Source organism: Monodon monoceros, unplaced genomic scaffold (genome assembly GCF_005190385.1).
Source record: "Monodon monoceros isolate NGI ecotype Baffin Bay Population unplaced genomic scaffold, NGI_Narwhal_1 Super_Scaffold_16, whole genome shotgun sequence".
NCBI lineage: Eukaryota > Metazoa > Chordata > Mammalia > Artiodactyla > Monodontidae > Monodon > Monodon monoceros.
In genome coordinates, this window is record NW_021703772.1 from 51653322 (window position 1) to 51671444 (window position 18123).

General features: G+C 38.4%; 1 protein-coding gene across 3 annotated transcripts in view; it reads left to right on the forward strand.

Annotated features, from left to right (window-relative positions):
* CERKL (ceramide kinase like) overlaps window positions 1-18123 on the forward strand; it is a 142353-nt gene that overhangs the window by 107217 nt on the left and 17013 nt on the right. The window contains exons 3-5 of one of the 3 annotated variants that reach the window (XM_029224449.1): window positions 1844-1975; window positions 8350-8413; window positions 14954-15096. The exons of 1 other annotated variant lie outside the window; for it this stretch is intronic. In XM_029224449.1, the coding sequence (XP_029080282.1) occupies window positions 1844-1975; window positions 8350-8413; window positions 14954-15096 (339 nt within the window). The remainder of the gene's footprint in view (window positions 1-1843; window positions 1976-8349; window positions 8414-14953; window positions 15097-18123) is intronic. One more of the 3 variants, XM_029224450.1, reaches the window with a different exon arrangement.

Genomic DNA, 18123 nt, shown 5'->3' on the forward strand with positions numbered 1-18123 from the left:
TTCGAGCATCTTCTGTGCTGGTCTCACTGCTTGGTATTTCCTCCCTGACTCTACCCCTGCTGTTTCGCTAAGGGGAGGATGAAGTGTGAGGCAGGAGGGAATTACAAGTAGTGAAAACAGCATGAGCCCAAAGCCCCGCTCAAGTGCTCCCTTCTCTGGGAAGCCTTTTCCGGATCCCTAATAAGAATTAACCACCCTCCTCTCATCCACTCCCAGGGCACTTTGTGCCTTCGTGTTAACAAATCTGTTCTGTCTTGTACTGGTTCTATTTGTGGGTTCGTCTTCCCCCTGTAAAGCATGAACACATGTTAATCACTTTCCACCTCTTCCCAGTACTCAGTGCAAATGCTCAACAAGTATTTCTTGAATATGTGTGAGAGAGAGGAGAGAGGATAGGTTGGAGTTGGTTGGGGGAGGCTCTGGATGTCATTTTCAGGGGTCGGGCTTGCCCCACAGGCAGTGATGAACCTTGGTGCTTTGGACCAGTGCAGGGCTGCTGGGAGCTGTGATGTCTAAGGATATGGTGGAAGGGGGGGCTGCAAGGTACCCATGAGTGGTCCTGGAGAATGCCGAGCCACAGTGAGACAGCCAGGAAGGACAGAGGCATGGAAGCAAATAGTTATCACCTCACGAACCTGGGCACTCATTTGAATGTAGGAATTGAAAGAAAAACAAGGAATTGAGGTTGCAAGACTGGGTGATTAGGAGACTGGCAGAAGTCTCTCACCAAAATGGGATCCCAGGGCCAAGTACAGAAGAGGTAAGGAGTTCAGCATCGTCCTGTCTGGTCCTCAGCCAAGACACTCCCTGAATTCAAACAATATGTGTTGTTGAAAAATTTTTATTATTTCAAATATGGTAAGAAATAAAATATTGTCTCTACTTGAGGCACAAAAACTGACGTGGGTGTAATGGACATTTTTCTTTTGGCTTTGGTAACGGTTTCATTAAAAATGGATGCTAGTAACTGCTTTTCTAACTTTGAAGCATGGCCCTGTGAGAAGAGCTTACCGTGAAAGAAATAGTCGTCAGCTTTCTTCTGGCTCCTCTGTCCTCTCCTGCCCCTTCCTAACAACGGAAAATTTGCTTTGCACCTGCTCCAACTGGGCTCTAAGTGCTAAGCATCTTGCAAGCCCAGAAAATTGTAGTATCAAATCTCAGCCCCAACTGTGAGGCAGCACTATATTCCCGAACCCCCGCTGAGAGGCGTTGCTTTCCCAGTTCCCCAGGGAAGAGTTCTTTCTCCCTTGGCCCCTTTTCAGGCTTGAACTCCGACCTAAACCCTCTTTTTAGCTTCCAGCGTGCATTGCTCTGGGTGCTGGCCCTGACCTGGCCTTGCATCCTCCACTCCACTCTGGGCTCATCAGCAGGTCAGCCCTGGGTAGCCCTGGGGTTACCGGAATGCCCAGTTCCAACAATGAGCGTATTCATCCAAGGAGAGGCAATGGACTTTCTAATCTGTTATAGTCCATTGCTTTTTCCCCCAGAAACAAATGCTAAAGGTACCTCGGATATATTATCGGTGATTTGGTAAATATACTTAATCATTGCCTAATATTCATGAAGTCACTTTCATTCACACCTTCCTTCGTAAATTAAATGCTTTGTTATAACTCATGACTTACTTTAAGAGGGATATTCTTATTTCACTGCTAGGAACTGTGAAATGTTTTAAAATAATGCCATATTCAGGAAAACTCTTGGAAGAATTTCAAATAAAAATAGCCAACAGTAATTAAATAGGTGTATAACATTCTAACTGGCCTTAGTGTATGGTTTTAAAGGGAAAGAAAAAACAATGCCGACAGAGACTATAATTTTTGTCTTTATATTTTCCTCTTAGGTTTTTCAGACAGACCGAAGTCATTAAAAATAGTCCTTAACCCTCAAAGCCACAAAAAAGAAGCTACTCAGATCTATTATGAGAAGGTTGAACCACTGTTGAAGATTGCGGGAATAAAGACGGATGTAACAGGTAAGTATTTTCAGAATATAATTTCACCTCTAAAAAAAATCATACTTGAGGAAGCAAAATAACCTTGAGTTTGCTCTTGAGTCCAATTTAGGAAGCTACTTGTAATATCTAAAGCTTGTTTTTGTGCTTCGATAACTTACTGCAGCCAGCTCCAGGACTGTAATTCAATTATTTTGTTTTCTTTTAATTGTGTTATTTTTATTAGAATATCAGTATTTTCTCTTTAAACCTTTTTTCAGACTTTAAAAATTATTAGGTGTCATTTTTAAGGGGGCTGCACACGGTTTGATACCTTCATTGAGATGTTGGCTATTTAAACATTATCTCTGCAGTTCAGCAGCAATTGATTTTTGTTCACTTAAATGTTTGATGTCTTTCCATGGAATCCTTCATTAGGTGGTTTTTGTTCTGACTCTGACCCCTGCTGGTTAGGTCAAAACTAAGCACTTAACTGCTGATTTTAGATGAATTTAGAGAAGCCAGAAGCTTAAATTCATTGTCTAAAATAAGAAGGGTGCTTAGGTTTGTGCCCAGGAAGACAGAAATTTGCTAATGCTAAAGTTCATATAAAGAAGATTAGTAAAATTCTTTTCAGCTTTTAAAATTTGGTGACCAGATTCCTTTGTCTCCTTGAGACTCTTATGTTTCCCACGGGGGTGGGGTGAGGAGGGTTGACGTTATCGTGAATCACACCCTCAGTTCTTCTGGTTTTACTTCTGTGTAGCTTCATTAACACACAGTGTAAATTTGTAGTAAATTTTAATTGATGAAGAATATTGCATAATAAGCCTACTCAGGATACAAGGCCAGAATGTACTTGGAATCTCCCAGTCCCAGTCATAAGTTCCTAGGGAAGGGATTCAGAGTGACCTGGCTTTGCTCTGCTGTCACCAGGGGAGATGGGTCTCACAACGTAAATAAGGTTTATAAACCTACATCTCATGACTTGATGGATGGGGTAGAAGGAAATTCCTTTAAACAAAAAAAGCAGCAACAATAATCTTTTGGAGAAGGTCATCCACCCCAAAAGGCATCTACTACAATGAAGGTTGGAGAGAAACTACCATGAAAAACTCAAGAGGAGTTTCTGAATTAAAATAAAATTGTAGTGAAGGAGTTAATCTTTCATCTTTGTGGCTTTTGTCTTACTTGGAGGTGATTTATAAGAAAAAGAAACGATTCAGATCTATTGTTGCTTTCCCTGAAGATTTTCAAGGATTGGAAGAAGGAAAAGTTTGAAGTTCATATTAGGATGAACCAATTAAAAGTTGAATAAACTTATTGGTGAACGCAATAATATTTAATTGTTTTTTCATTGATTTAGTATCCAAAACAGTTTTACATGGATATTACTACATATCATTCAGTTCAAGAAACTCTTGTTGAATGCTTTGTGTTAAACACCATGCACCATGCAAGATGGATAAGTTCTACTACCTGCTCTTGAGTGACCGTTAATTTATTAGGGATTAAAATAGATATTTAAAGTAGATATAATTGGGATATACATAAAGGAATTATGGTGTCTCAGGGGTCTTATTTGTTTTGATCAGAAGACCCAAGAAAAGAATTTGAAATGGACAGTTTTAGAAAGTCAGAGAAGGTAAATAATGGTTTACTGTTATAGTAAATATACATATTTACTATATATATATAGCAGAAAAGAAAAGTGAGAGAAGGCAGGCACGCTAGCAGCACATACAAGTGGGTGTGGCTGTGTGTGCTGTACCCAGTGTTTTGTTAGTTCTTCCATAACGTTGGCTTTATCTTAAATATGGTCCTTTCTATCATCGTAAAATGGTGCCAATGAGTTCAGTTCTTCTTTATTCAAATCTAGTGAGATGGGGAGAGGTGTGTATATGCAAGAGATTCAACATGTTTTAATCCTGAACAAGGATTAAAAATTTTTTCCTATCAGTTTGACTGTCCTGATGTAGTACATATACCCCACCTGGAGCACTTACTGTCTTAAGCATCAAGACCCTTCCCATGGGATGAGGGTGGGACCCCCTTCTCCTAAAGGCTGAGGCCAACTGAACTGAAGTTGGGAAGGCTCCCGACAAAGCGCACAGGAGGAAGTCTGAGTCCAGATTAAGGATGAATCTTTATGCTACACTCAGGAGTTTATTCATCACGCATTGATTCGGAGGTGGTGTACATTTTTTATCATAGTGTTGTAATCTAGTTTGGCAAAGATGATTATGTCATCAGAATAAATATTGGAAGAGAAGAGGGGGAGATTGGAGGAAGGGAAACCAGCCTATGAGGCCTGAACTAAGGTAGAGGAGATGATAGGAATGTGCTTTCCTTCTTAAAACAAGTGTATTGGAGAGAAAAATGTTATGTTCTAGGACTTTTTTCCCCTGAATTTTAGATGTTTTTGCTTATTATGTTTAGTTTAAGTTAAAATTAGAATATTACATAAATGTAAATATAGAATTTATTTACATATTTTTGCAGCATGGCTAATTATTAGCTGCCTAACACTCCTCCTACAGGCAAAATTATAAAATTGCATCTTTTGCTTATAAAACCATTTTGATATGTATATTGGCTAAATATTTATATTAAAAATGTCTCCTGTTTCATGTGAAGGACTGAATAAACATTTGGGTATCTGAAAAGTTTTAGAATCTTCCTGCTTATCTCACAGTATAGTTTTATAGTTTGAATAAGGTAGTATATTTAAAACTACCTTGTATACTATAAAGTACTATAAAAACATGGTCATAATGCAGTTGATTTCAGTTTCATAAATTATGTAACAGTAAGATTCAACTCAAACTTTGAAAAAGTATTTTCTATGAAAGAGTAAAGCAGAAAGAGTACATATTTTCTGCATGTCCAGTGTGACCATTGTTTTAACATATCTCCTGTGCACTGCCAAGTCCAAATGGAACATGAATTATGTAACAAATTCTGTATGATGATGAATTCATTAAGAGATAGTGCTGTATAAATGAGGCATGATGTAAAAATTATAGCTAGATGAATACATTATAATTTTTCTATACATTAAAAAAAAATGAATAGCAAACCCCCCACGAAAGAATCTGGTTAAAATGTGCACAGATAACCTGAGTAGACATTTTTCCAAATAAGATATGCCTGTAGCCAACTGGTACATAAAAAGGCACTCAGCATCACTAATCACCAGGGAAATGCAAATCAAATCACAATGAGGTATCACCTCACACCTGTCAGAATGGGTATTTTAAGGGCTTCCCTGGTGGCACGGTGGTTGAGAGTCCGCCTGCCAATGCAGGGGACACGGGTTCGTGCCCCGGTCCGGGAAGATCCCACATGCCGCGGAGCGGCTGGGCCCATGAGTCATGGCCGCTGAGCCTGTGCGTCCGGAGCCTGTGCTCCGCAACGGGAGAGGCCACAACAGTGATAGGCCCGCGTACAGCCAAAAAAAAAGAATGGGTATTTTCAAAAAGGCCAGAAATAACAAGTGTCGGTGAGAATGTGGAGAAAAGGGAACCCTCATGCATTGTTGGTGGGAATGTAAATTGGTGCAGCCACTATGGAGGCCCCTCAAAAAATTAAAAATAGAACTACCATATGATCCAGCAATTCTACACTTCTGGGTATTTATCCAAAGGAAACAAAAACACTAACTCAAAACAGATATCTGTGCCCCATATTGATTGCAGCGTTATTTATAACAGCCAAGACATGGAATCAACCTAAGTGTCCATCAGTTGATGAATGGATACAGAAGATGTGGGGTGTGTGTGTGTGTGTGTGTGTGTGTGTGTGTATACATATATATATATATATTTGCATGCCATACCACAGAATACTCTTCAGCTATGAAAAGGAAGGAAATCCTGCCATTTGGGACAGCATAAATGGACCTTGAGGACATTATGCTATGTGAAATGAGTCAGAGAAAGACAAATGTCATATGATCTCACTTATATGTGGAATATTTTTTGAAAATTCCCCCAAAGAAACCAGAACGTGTAGATACAGAGAACAGATTTCCAGAGGTTGGGGGACAGGGTGTCAGAAGAACTGGAAGAACCTAAAAAAAAGAGTTATTTATTCCTAGTAACTTGATATGTGAATCAAATGGCATATGATACCATTTCTTTCTCTTCCTCTCAGAGCAGACTTTCGGAATTACACTATTAAAGGTGTGAGAGGAATTTTGGACATCATAGATTCATACGATAATTCATAGAACGATAAAGTGAAAGAGTCAAGGCAGCAGAGAAATTAAACTGGAAAGAACTTTGGAGGCCATCTAGTTCATTTTCCCTCATGCGGTGGAGTGCAGTCACGTGACACTCTTGGTGGAAGAACACCCAGCCTCGGCCTGGGCACCCTGTGATGGAGTCAGTGTGTGCTGTTACTGGACAATACTGATGGATATTCTCAACTGGAGTTCAGGGTCATATTAGAAAAGAGCACCTCCTTTGTGCTAACTTACAAAAAGGTGCTCTTTCTTCTGGGCTGATGTAGCCCAAGGTCACCTCGCATGCTGAATAGGAGTACTGGCTGGATTGCAAACCTACCTGACCCTTTGCCAAATGCCTTTGTGCAAGACATAAACTGCAAGAACTTGTGAGCTGACGTTTGCCACCTTGTGACTTTCAGTGTTGACGTTATCTTCAGTAGTGACACAAAATAAATGAAATACGTGTTTTCCATGAGCCTTCAGGTATTTGAAAACAGATTTCATGTCTGCCCGTGATCTCTCTTGTTCAAGACAGGCAATTCCACCTCCTTCAGTCAATCTTGGTAGTAACAAAGTTGCTAGACCTTATCATGCTGATTATCATTATCGTGGTCAAAGACACTTCTCTGAATGTAGCCTTGATCTCTGCCAGCTCAGGGCCCATGGGAGTGCCTAGTCACCAGATAATTTTACCTCCTTTCTGACCCTGGGCTCATCTTATTTAACTTTTACAATATCACTTAAAAAAATTACTGTTCTTGGATAATTTGCATCAGTGTATAGTCACATTTCACCTGCAAGATGAAAGGAAGAAATAGACTATTATTTCAAAATTTCTCCTAAGTAAAAATGGCATTCAGCTACAAGATAATTTTAAGGCTAATTTTGTTTTGGATTCGAAAAGCTTTACCAAAGTAAGCTTTGGAATAAAAGCGAGACTTGATAAACTGATTCTCAGCATAAATATTTCTTCCTAATATCCTTAATTATTTTTAATGTGTGTTTGTAAGGCATTTTATTATTTTGCTTTTTAAGGTTGCAACTACTTGCTGAAGTTATAGATGAATGATCACACAATCATTTACGATAACCTAAATTTATTAATATTAAATATTTCATTTTCTTGTAGCTTTCTTCTTAATAGAATTTAATAGAGAGAGGTTTTATTCATGTGAATGTTAACGGCATTTGAATAAGCTGTGGGAGAATTACAATGTAATGCTGCTGGATACAGAATGATTCTTTTAGACACCAAGACTGATAATTTTTAACAATATCTAAAAGCATTGTAGGAAAAGCTTGAACCATGCTGGCACCAGGGACAGACAGGCATGAAAGATTAATGTAATCTTGCATATAATGATGCACATTCTTACACAAAAACATCCATCTGCAGTGTCATGTCAGTCAGCAGAAACCTTTGATGGGTGGGTACAGCTGGGCTGTCTCTTCTGGCAAAGCTGCCCTAGAAAATGCTAAATGTGGTTGGGATGCTTGGTGCCATCTGCAGTGTGCCAGTTTATCCTGTCTTCTCTGGCATTTGCAACACTGCATAGGGCATCATGACTGTAGAGGCAGCAATAGGGAGTGACAGATTCATTTCCTCAGAGAATCTGGGCTCTGGTGGGCCTGTGTGCCACCCTTCTTGGCGTTGGGTCTGTTATCCTTGGTGTTGGCTTTGCTTCACATTTTCACATCCAACTCCTCCTCTTTTTAGTCTAGCAGTTCCAGACACACATTCTTCTAGTATGTAAATCTTACACTAACCTTTCAACTAATTTATTCATGTAAGGTTGCCAAAGTGATTTAACATTGACTATTTGGTGCCAGCTAATATGCCTTATTTTCAAAATACTGCTGCTCCTAGGCTTCTGATTTAAAGGAAATGTGTCTTATTTAGGGAACACTAAACAGACAGGCACCAAGATAAATTATCTAATGGGATATCCCCAAATGACTTATGTAGTTGGAACAAATATATGACCCTCTTTTACATAAAGCTGTAAAACATAACAGGCAAGTAACACTTAATCCTCTTTCCCATGATTAAAATATAAATATTCAAGAATAAATGTTGTTTTACGACCTGACCGTATGTTTAGCATATTATTTTGCCAAACCAAGTTTAAAAGTGTAGATCATTTGTTTAAAACTTTCATCTTTTTCTGTGTGTTTTTTTTTCATATAGTAACAGAATATGAAGGGCATGCCATGTCACTGCTAAAAGAATGTGAACTACAGGGATTTGATGGGTAGGTTGTATTATTAATCTATTAATGTCATATGGCTTATGTTATTAAATGTTTTCATTAGTTTTTAGCCACATATTTGAGACTTACAATTTTTAAATGTTTGCGATGTATGTAATTAGGCTGTAGTTCATTTGTATCTGTGTAATAACAGTGCTGATAATGTACTATGGCATAGTCATCCACCTTGCAGGATCGGGCATAGGAAAGCAAAAGGAGGGTTATAAATATAAGTACTGAGAAATCACAGCGTATCACCTTATTCTTACCTAATGTGTATACATTTGCCTCTGTAGTCCTTAATTCTTGGCTTTAACCCTGTGAGTATATAGAAAAGCATTGATGGAACATATTATATTGATTGTGTGATATAACTATACTATGATCCTTTTTTGCAAATTTATTGATAGTATTAATAGCTACCCACTGGTTAATTTGGATATGATTGACTGAGTGTAAATATTCTGTAAAAACAAATATATATTTTTCAGGATGAAAAAATATGCTAATTTTACTTATCTTCTATAATTTAGTAGCTACCAAATAAGTATGTTATTCACAGTAGGCATTAGGAACTGTTGTTTGCAATACATTGCTGGTGTGTGTAGAAATTGTTCACTGGCATGCGAACATTAGAAACAAAGCAAGTGACATATACTTTAATTGACATTTTAAAAATTTAGGTGAATCAATTTGCTAAAGTGCTGGACTGATGTACAAGACTAAAAGCATATTATTTTAGGGAAGATTTTTTTTTGCAAGGGTGGATATTTCAGAGTTTTAAAAGGTGGCAGGTATGTGAATTATTTGTGTAACATGGTAGTGGGCAGGGGGGCAACAATACACTCACAATATCAGGAAGGGCATTTGGGTTTTTCAACTGAAATGAAAGGTTTTGCTCTTCCCAAAAAATTATTAGAATGTGTTAGAGAGGAAAGTGCTGCAATCAGAATTAGTAGGGTTGTTTTTCAGAAATGCTTAATATTTGTTAGTGAGAAAAGTATTATTGGATGAAGAAGAAAGTTTGGTAAATAAAACATAATTTTTCAAAAAGGAATTTATTGTTTTGGAATTTTTGAATTTTATTTTTTTACACAGCAGGTTCTTATTAGTCATCCATTTTATACACATCAGTGTATACATGTCAATCCCAATTGCCCAATTCATCACACCACCCCCACCACGCCCCGCCACTTTCCCCCCTTGGTGTCCATACGTTTGTTTGCAAACCAGTTCATCTGTACCATTTTTCTAGGTTCCACATATATGCTTTAATATACGATATTTGTTTTTCTCTTTCTGGCTTACTTCACTCTGTATGACAGTCTTTAGATCCATCCATGTATCTACAAATGACCCAATTTTGTTCCTTTTTATGGCTGAGTAATATTCCATTGTGTGTATGTACCACATCTTCCTTATCCATTCGTCTGTCCATGGGCATTTAGGTTGCTTCCATGACCCGGCTATTGTAAATAGTGCTGCAATGAACATTGGGATGCATGTGTCTTCTTGAATTATGGTTTTCTCTGGGTATATGCCCAGTAGTGGGATTGCTGGGTCATATGGTAGTTCTATTTTTAGTTTTTTAAGGAACCTCCGTACTGTTCTCCGTAGTGGCTGTATCAATTTATATTCCCACCAACAGTGCAAGAGGGTTCCCTTTTCTCCACACCCTCTCGAGCATTTGAACTTAATTGAGGGGAGCAGATCTAGATGGCAGTGTTGTATACATACTGAGCATGAAGAATATGAGGTAGGAGATTACTTCAGAGCTTTATACTTAGAGCTAGACAGATTGATTAATAGGCTACATTTAGGAAATTATCTTGCAAGTAGACAATTTAGGAAAAGTAACTGGGGGAATCATGCCTACCAGCTACCTACCTTAATATGCTGCATAGTCCTGAAGCACAGCTTGTGAGTATATAAGAGATGTTGCATTGCAAATAAGTCCTTGCTTCGAAACGTGATTATATAAATAATAAGAATAACAGGTATTTGTAGGTATTAGACCTGGTCTTGCCTGTCCATGTTATGAAATGTTCTGATAAATGTGGCATCTATAACGAAGTTCCATTGGTAATTAACTATGCAAGGATCAAGAAGAACTTTGCAGAATGATGAAAGACTATAGCTTAAGCACAACAAGTAATGTTTTTCTCTTTACCTGAACATACTTAATTCTTGTTTATTCCACATGGCAGGTGCTGTTATTCTGCAGTGTGGCAGTGCAAGATATATAGATCCTTTAGTTATTAACTACATTTTTTTAAACCAAGTAGTTTGGCCTAACCATTATGTCAATTGAGTTCCAGTGAGTTCACTGTTTCTAAACTCTATAGCAGGGGTCCCCACCCCCCGGGCTGAGGACCGGTCCGGTCTGTGGCCTGTTAGGAACTGGGCCATACGGCAAGAGGTGAGCAGTGGGCAAAGGGAGTGCAGCTTCCTCTGCCGCTTCCCATCCCTGCCATCGTTTGCATTACCGCCTGAACCCATCCCACCTCCACCGCCCACCGTCCGTGGAAAAATTGTCTTCCACAGAACAGGTCCCTGGTGCCAGAAAGGTTGGGACCGCTGCTCTACAGCATGCTGAATTAATTAGAACTTATAATAATTTAAAATTTCTATTGCAAGTTGTCTAATATTTCTAAGATCCTTTAAGTAGCTTATTTATTTATTTATTTGAGCCCAGTCTTTCTAGTTAGGAGACGAAGTGGTGGTTGGGATAACTATCTTAATAAAATAGTAATTTTAAGTCACTCTACTTAGAATTACATAGAGAAGTATACATATGAGGAGAACAATGGAGACAGTTTCTGTAGGCACTTCCAAAGAACAATTCTCTAACAAGTAGAGTTGTTTGAAAGTGGAAGACACTACATTCATGAGTTCCCTGTTCCTGAATCTGTTCAAAGAGTGGCTATAGGAGGACTTTTTGAGAAATTGATACAAAAGACTCAAGGTCAGGATAAGGTAACCCCAGGATTCTATGGTATTTTGATGAAAGAGGAGCTCAACTTGAGCCTGAAGCATCTCTGCCTGACTCTAGTGGAGCTGTTGGTAGGGAGTGACTAGGAAATCATCTAAAGCTTTTTAGACACAGACCAGACAGAGAGTTTTAAGATCCAAGAGAAATTCTATGTATATTTTTCAGTAAAGCAAAATGATTAGTAAATAATGTTTAAGAAGATTATTTGTTAAGTTTTTGGAGTTTTTTTTAATGAGTTGCATATGTTTCTATGAAGACATATTGTGACATATTCCTAATGCCAACAGGAACAGTGTATCAGTTCTCATGACAGCTTGTGTGCAGCTCCAGTGTGTTCTAGCAAATGCTCTCAGATTCACTGCTAGAGCTTGCAGGAGCGTCCGTTTCCATATTGACCCCTCTTTACACTGGGCATGAATAGGAAGTTTTGTAAAGGCAAAGAAAAGTGTAACATTGGGTGCATAGACTTGAAGCGGTAACAGTTGGATTTATGAATGTGAAAATTGTTAAGCTAATCTGTAGCTCTTATGCAATTATACATATACTAATATTTTCCTGTTTTATTTCACAGCATTTTTAAATTTTAATTTGTTGAATTATAGTTTTTTCCTTCTTTTAATTTCACGAGAATCTAGACATTATTTGGCTTGCACTAACATTTTATCACCACCATATCTGTATTACTAAATAAGGTTAAAAAAAAGTATCTCTTTTCAAAAAAAATTTTAAGTCAAAAATGCAATAATAAACATTTCAATAATGATATGGGTTGATAGACAAATACACAAACAGCAATTTAAAAATTTTCCTGTCACTTTTTAAAAAAGAGAAGTAAGATATTAGCCCCCAGTTGTACTTTTCTAGACAGAAAAGCTCTACTTTGGGTCATGGCAAGAAAGAGTTTGCTTATCCTGAAAACAAGGTGTACCACTTGTAAAGGTTTATGTTTTAGGGTAGCTCTTAAGTGTGGTTAAATTAACTCATTATAAAAAGTTTATTTTTTGCCTTTTCTTGTAATATCTAGACTCTTGCGATATGTTTGTATTAAGCATATTCCCTAGGTTGAGTAACTGTATCTTGAGATGATCTCAGTGATCTAGTAGTTGTCAAGATAAATAAATATATTCCTTTCTCACTTATTTAATTCCACAGTGATTCTACTGGTAAACTGATTTCCAAAATAATAAAACTCTCATAAGGCTATTTTCATTAGGTTTTATATATAAGAAAAGAGTCTAATATATCAAATAGTAGTGTAGTTTCTAAGGCCAAATTGTCTTGGTTCAAAATCTCACTCCATAGCTTACTATAGTATGACCTTGGAAAAGTTGCTTAATCTTTTTATGTCTTAGTTTCCTAATCTGTAAATTGGGAGTAAAAGTATCTGTTGCATACAGTTATTGTTCAAATTTAAAAAGTTAATACATGGAGAGTGCTGACAACAGTGTCTGGTACATAGTAATTGTTCACTAAATGTTACTTTATTGTTATAATTATCACTTGTTATAGTTTCAAAATATTTAACACAGAATGTGTTATGACAAAATTGCAAAGGTTTTTGTAGCAGAGCATGTTCATAGAAAGGCCATTTCTACTAACTCTAGCAATGAGTTAACATGTGCTGTAACTGGATGCCCAATTCCAGGGTTCAAGTGTTGACATACTATATGGAAGAGGCAAGTTCTTTGTACTAAGTTAGATGCTGTGTCGGAAGACTTTACGGGTCCCTTTTAGGCCACATACACCTCGGTTGGTAGACAGGCATGGAACTGAAAGTTATAATTAAGTTCACAGAACGTTTGGAAATCTGCTCATAGAGGTCTTTGAAATCATACAGATAAGGTTCAAATGAAACCTTGGCTTCCCCATATATAAGGATGAGGCTAATGCTTACTTTACAGAATTCTGGGAATTTAACAGTAAAGAGCCAATGTATTACCTGATGTGAAGTTGGTCCTCGGCAGGTATAATCACTTTTCTCTGAATCAGTGACCACACTGATGGCCAAAAATGACCTGGGCCGTATCTCATATCCTGGAGTTTCTTCTAATTAGGATGGACCTGGATCGCCCAGGCTATGTGCAGCCCTAGTGCTGAACCCCACCTAGGTGCCGGGGCTGGAAGGCTGAGAGGTAGAAGGAGTTGATGCAAAAAGTATTCTCAGCCTCTGGATTCACCAACTTCGGGAGCTTCCTAAACTTAGGGAACCAGGACCCCCTGCTGATTATGGCCCACAGGCTGTTTCGTTTGGCACATACAATTTTTAAATATATTGAATGCTAGTTGTGAGTGTTTGTAAATTAGGAGACTGTCCCCAAAATCAGGACCTGTGGCTTCCCTAGAAAAATCAGAAGATGTGGTCCTCTAAAGCCTACCTCCTGGATGATGGGAGTGGGCTGGTGCTGAGAAGCTGCCTGTTCTTTAGACTGAGCAGACTCTTCTGCTCCTGCTGGGCCTTGGAGGCCTTGGGGTGTGACACCTGCTCTCAATAACACAAAATCTTTTCCTTTTGGGTAAATTGATGTGATTTTGATACTTAAGATTATTTTGCATCTTTTATTTTTTATTTTTTTTTGCGGTACGCGGGCCTCTCACTGTTGTGGCCTCTCCCGTTGCGGAGCACAGGCTCCGGACGCGCAGACTCAGCGGCCATGGCTCACGGGCCCAGCCACTCCGCGGCATGTGGGATCTTCCCAGACCGGGGCACGAACCCGTGTCCCCTGCATCGGCAGGCGGACTCTCAACCATTGCGCCACCAGGGAAGCCCCTATTTTGCATCTTTTAAACACGAATGATTATGACAAAACTTCTGATATCTTGTATGAATTTCATGGATTCCCACCCCATCACTCCTGTAGTGTACATATGGTGAGGTTTTAAAAAAAATATTAGTAGTACTGACTAGGGTCAAAGGGTAGTAACACTAATTTTAAAAGTGCCATATCGCAGTAATGTCCAGGAGATGAAAACTAGTTCAGGTTTGCAATTAACGTTTACATACTAATGATAATTAGCAGTTCCTTAAATTAAAGCCTCATATTTTACATGATTTTTATTGCTGTCTGTCTTTTCAGAGCTATATTGAAAATTAGCAGGATTTTATGACTTTGGCTTGTGTTAGTTAAATGAATTGCAACGACTATTATTAACATAAACAAGATGAGGATAATATGCTTTGGGATATTAACAGAGCAAAATTCAGGTCAGATGTGAATTAACATGTTCAAGTGTTTAATGCCTCTTAACCCATTTAAAAATATTTTGCCTATGGGGTATCATCTAGGTATGATATTTGTGAAGTAAACTTTATCAGAGCAGTGCTAATGTCTTCTTATCCATTGACACATATTGAAGTGTTTGAAGGTGTGAATAATCACACGCACAGAATATATAAAATTAATATTGGGTTGGCCAAAAAGTTCGTTCGGGTTTTTCCATAAGATGTTACGAAAACTTTTTGGCCAACCCAATATTTTAAAGTCAAAATTTCACGAATTATCACCAATTGTTTTGATGTTGTTCATTCTTTGACTTAATTTCTTCTTTTCTAGTGTGGTCTGTGTTGGTGGAGATGGATCTGCCAGTGAAGTAGCCCATGCTTTGCTTCTTAGTGCCCAGAAGAACGCCGGGGTGGAAACAGACAGCCTCCTGACTCCTGTCCGAGCCCAGCTTCCACTTGGTGTGATACCAGCAGGCAAGGGAGGGGCCATGGATTTGCCAAATGGAACCCCTCACCTATCTTCCCCTGGTTTACTTCCTAACCTAGGCAGTGTCACACAGAGTTAAACGCACAGACTTTGAGTTTGAAAGACCCACGCTTGGCATCTCCACTAGCACATGTGAGACTCTGGCCAAGTTATTTAATTTCTTTGAGCCTTATTTTTCTAATTCATAAAAGAGAGATAACACACATGACACTCACTTTATTACAAGGTTATTATAGTATTAAATTAGATAGTATACGTGCAGGGTTTAATACATAGTTAAGCAAACAATAAATGGGACTGTTATTCTACCTTCCCATATAAAGGTCTAATGATCACACAGTCCCAGATGTGAAATTTTGAAACAGGGCCATTCCAGTCAAGCTGTTTATAATTTCTTGGGGGGGTAAAATGTGGTAACTCAATTCCCATAGTTGAAGTGTAAACAGATAAGCTTGAATATGCCAAAAGGATTCATCCTGACTGCTGTATCTCCAGCAGCTAGAACAGAATGTGATACAGTGAACACTCAATAAAGTCTAAGTGAATAAATGGAAAGAAGACATTATAGAGCAAGTACCACTTGAATTGCACCTAAAAATAGGTAGGACAATTTTTTTTCTGGCCTGAAAGATGGGAATGAGTTGTTTTCTTGGCTACAAAAATAATAAATGGCAAGGCAAAATCCAGGAATGTTGAGGAATAGAAAACAGGCCATTTGTTTTTCGTAGTACTGGTGTCAAAACAGGTCCACATCATGGTGGCTCCTGGATGCCACAGGAGGGGGTCTGAATTGCAGTTGATGATCAGTAGGGAACAATGGGAGGTTTAGAGCAAGGGGAGCAACCTGCTGGGAGCCTGTTCTAGGAAGATTCCTGATTAGGGGAAGGGAGGAAAAGGAAGTGGAGGTCAGAGCCAGGGAGAGCAGCCAGAGCAACACTGGGATCCAGAGAAGACAAAAGTATCTTTTGCAGGTTTATTATATGAGTCCCTCCTCTCAAATTATTATTGAAACAAACAGTAGTGAAGGAAAGTGACTTTTTTTTTCACTTTAGAACATCACATGTTATTATCTCTACAAGAAAAGCGGAAACAATTACAGTTGACCCTTGAACAATTTACAGTTGGCCCTCCTTTCCTCTGCATCCTCGAATTCAACCATCGGGGGACCTTGAAGTACTGTAGTAATTACAACTGAAAAATATCCATGTCTAAGTGGACCCACTCAGTTCAAACCTGTGTTCAAGGGTCGACTGTATTCTTTCCTATGAAAATAGAAGACACATGGTTACACATGGTTGAAAAAAAAGCAACATTCTATCCATTTGATGACCAGAGTCATTTAGTATGAATTTCAGTATATTTAGTATTGTTAATTGACAAAGAGCAAAAGACACACCAATGCCCTTCTAGAGAAAAAAGTCTTTCATAAAAATAAGAATTTAAAAGGAGAGGGATATTGGGATACATCCTGATGATTGTAAAAACCTGTTAAAAATCTGTGAGAAAGACCCCCTTAGGTAGAAGAGAACAAAATGCATCAACTCAAAACGATGCGTTTGGGCTGCACTTTGACCTTTCTGTGTCACTTTAGAAGTGCCGTCTGTAATGGTGGAAATTTCCCAACATTTCCTTCTGTACAGAGTGGATGTGCTTAGGTCACTGTTTCTCTTCCTTAGTACTTACACCCCTGAAGTCACTCATTCACTGCTCTGCATCAAAAGTGGAAAGATGGGTGTCCCCATGGATCTTCATTTGACATAAAGTGAATAGCTAGCTAGAAATACTGGTGGTTATGCTTAATTTTTAATATGTAACTCAGATGTTATAAAGGAACAGCATTGAGTTTTATGATCATTATACTTTTTAAGCATATTTCTGATTTTGAAAGCATTTTTTAGATACAGTGGATATGTAGAAATGCCATTGGAATACTTTTTGTTTAGAAGATACAGCCTGTTGCCAAAACTTTAGTGGTTGTATAGAGTTCTAGCTTGTGGATTCCATCTAATAGGAGGAGGAAGTCATGTGCAGGATGTATTTAATATGAGGACTCTAAGTCTGGTCAGGGCTTTGATAATGAATGGGAACAAGAGCTAGGCAGGAAGTTTCTAAGCTAACGCAGAAGAGAGTCTGCCTTTGAAGCCATTTGCCTCCTGGAGAGAGACACCCAGAGGGAGAGTGTTTAGTAAATTACTCCACTGAGCCAACAGACTAAGCCGCTGAATTATGGTCAGACTCAGATGGATCAGATGTGGGGAAGCCTGTATTTGAACTGCTGGCCATTAGCAACGGTGTTTGTTGCTATGGGAACTGGTGCTAAGGAACTATACAGAGAGATTCCGATTAAGGGGATGAGGGGGAGGATAGGGAAAAAAGCCAGAGAGGACATAAAAATAAAAAAGCAATCCAGTTGTTGTAAAACAAGGCTCAATCCACATACTGATGACTGGGAACCATATATTTCTATAGCATTCACATAAATAAATTCATGCTTTCCAATTAATTTGAGGAGAATAAAATATTGCCAAGGGACTGTTAATTTCTATGATATTTCAGGCAAAGAACCAAAGTGTAGGTGCAGTTTTCATGAGAATTTTAGATATGCTTGACTAGGAAGTCATTACATCACATTTATCTGTTTGGATGTGGGAGACATTAATGGCCTTATGAATATTCATGATGTCTGGTTAATTAAGTTAATTGTTCTGCAGAAGTGGTTGCACTTCCAAGGACAATTTTTTTTTCTTTTTGCCTCTGTAGTTTCTGCCTGGTTCTTCTATCAGTCATGCTTTACATGAGCTGCTACTTCTGTCCTTACTCATTGGATGTGGCACATTTTAGCAGGTTTGGGGTGGCGGTGGTGAGCAGAGTTGCTGGTAGTGTTAAGAAAAATAACTTTTCAGGCTAATTAAAATGTTTACCTTGAGGTAGAACATTTATAGCTTTTGTGAGAATGCTAAAATTACATAGTTTTTATTTATGTGAGCAGCATGTTCTTTTGGCATGTAGATATC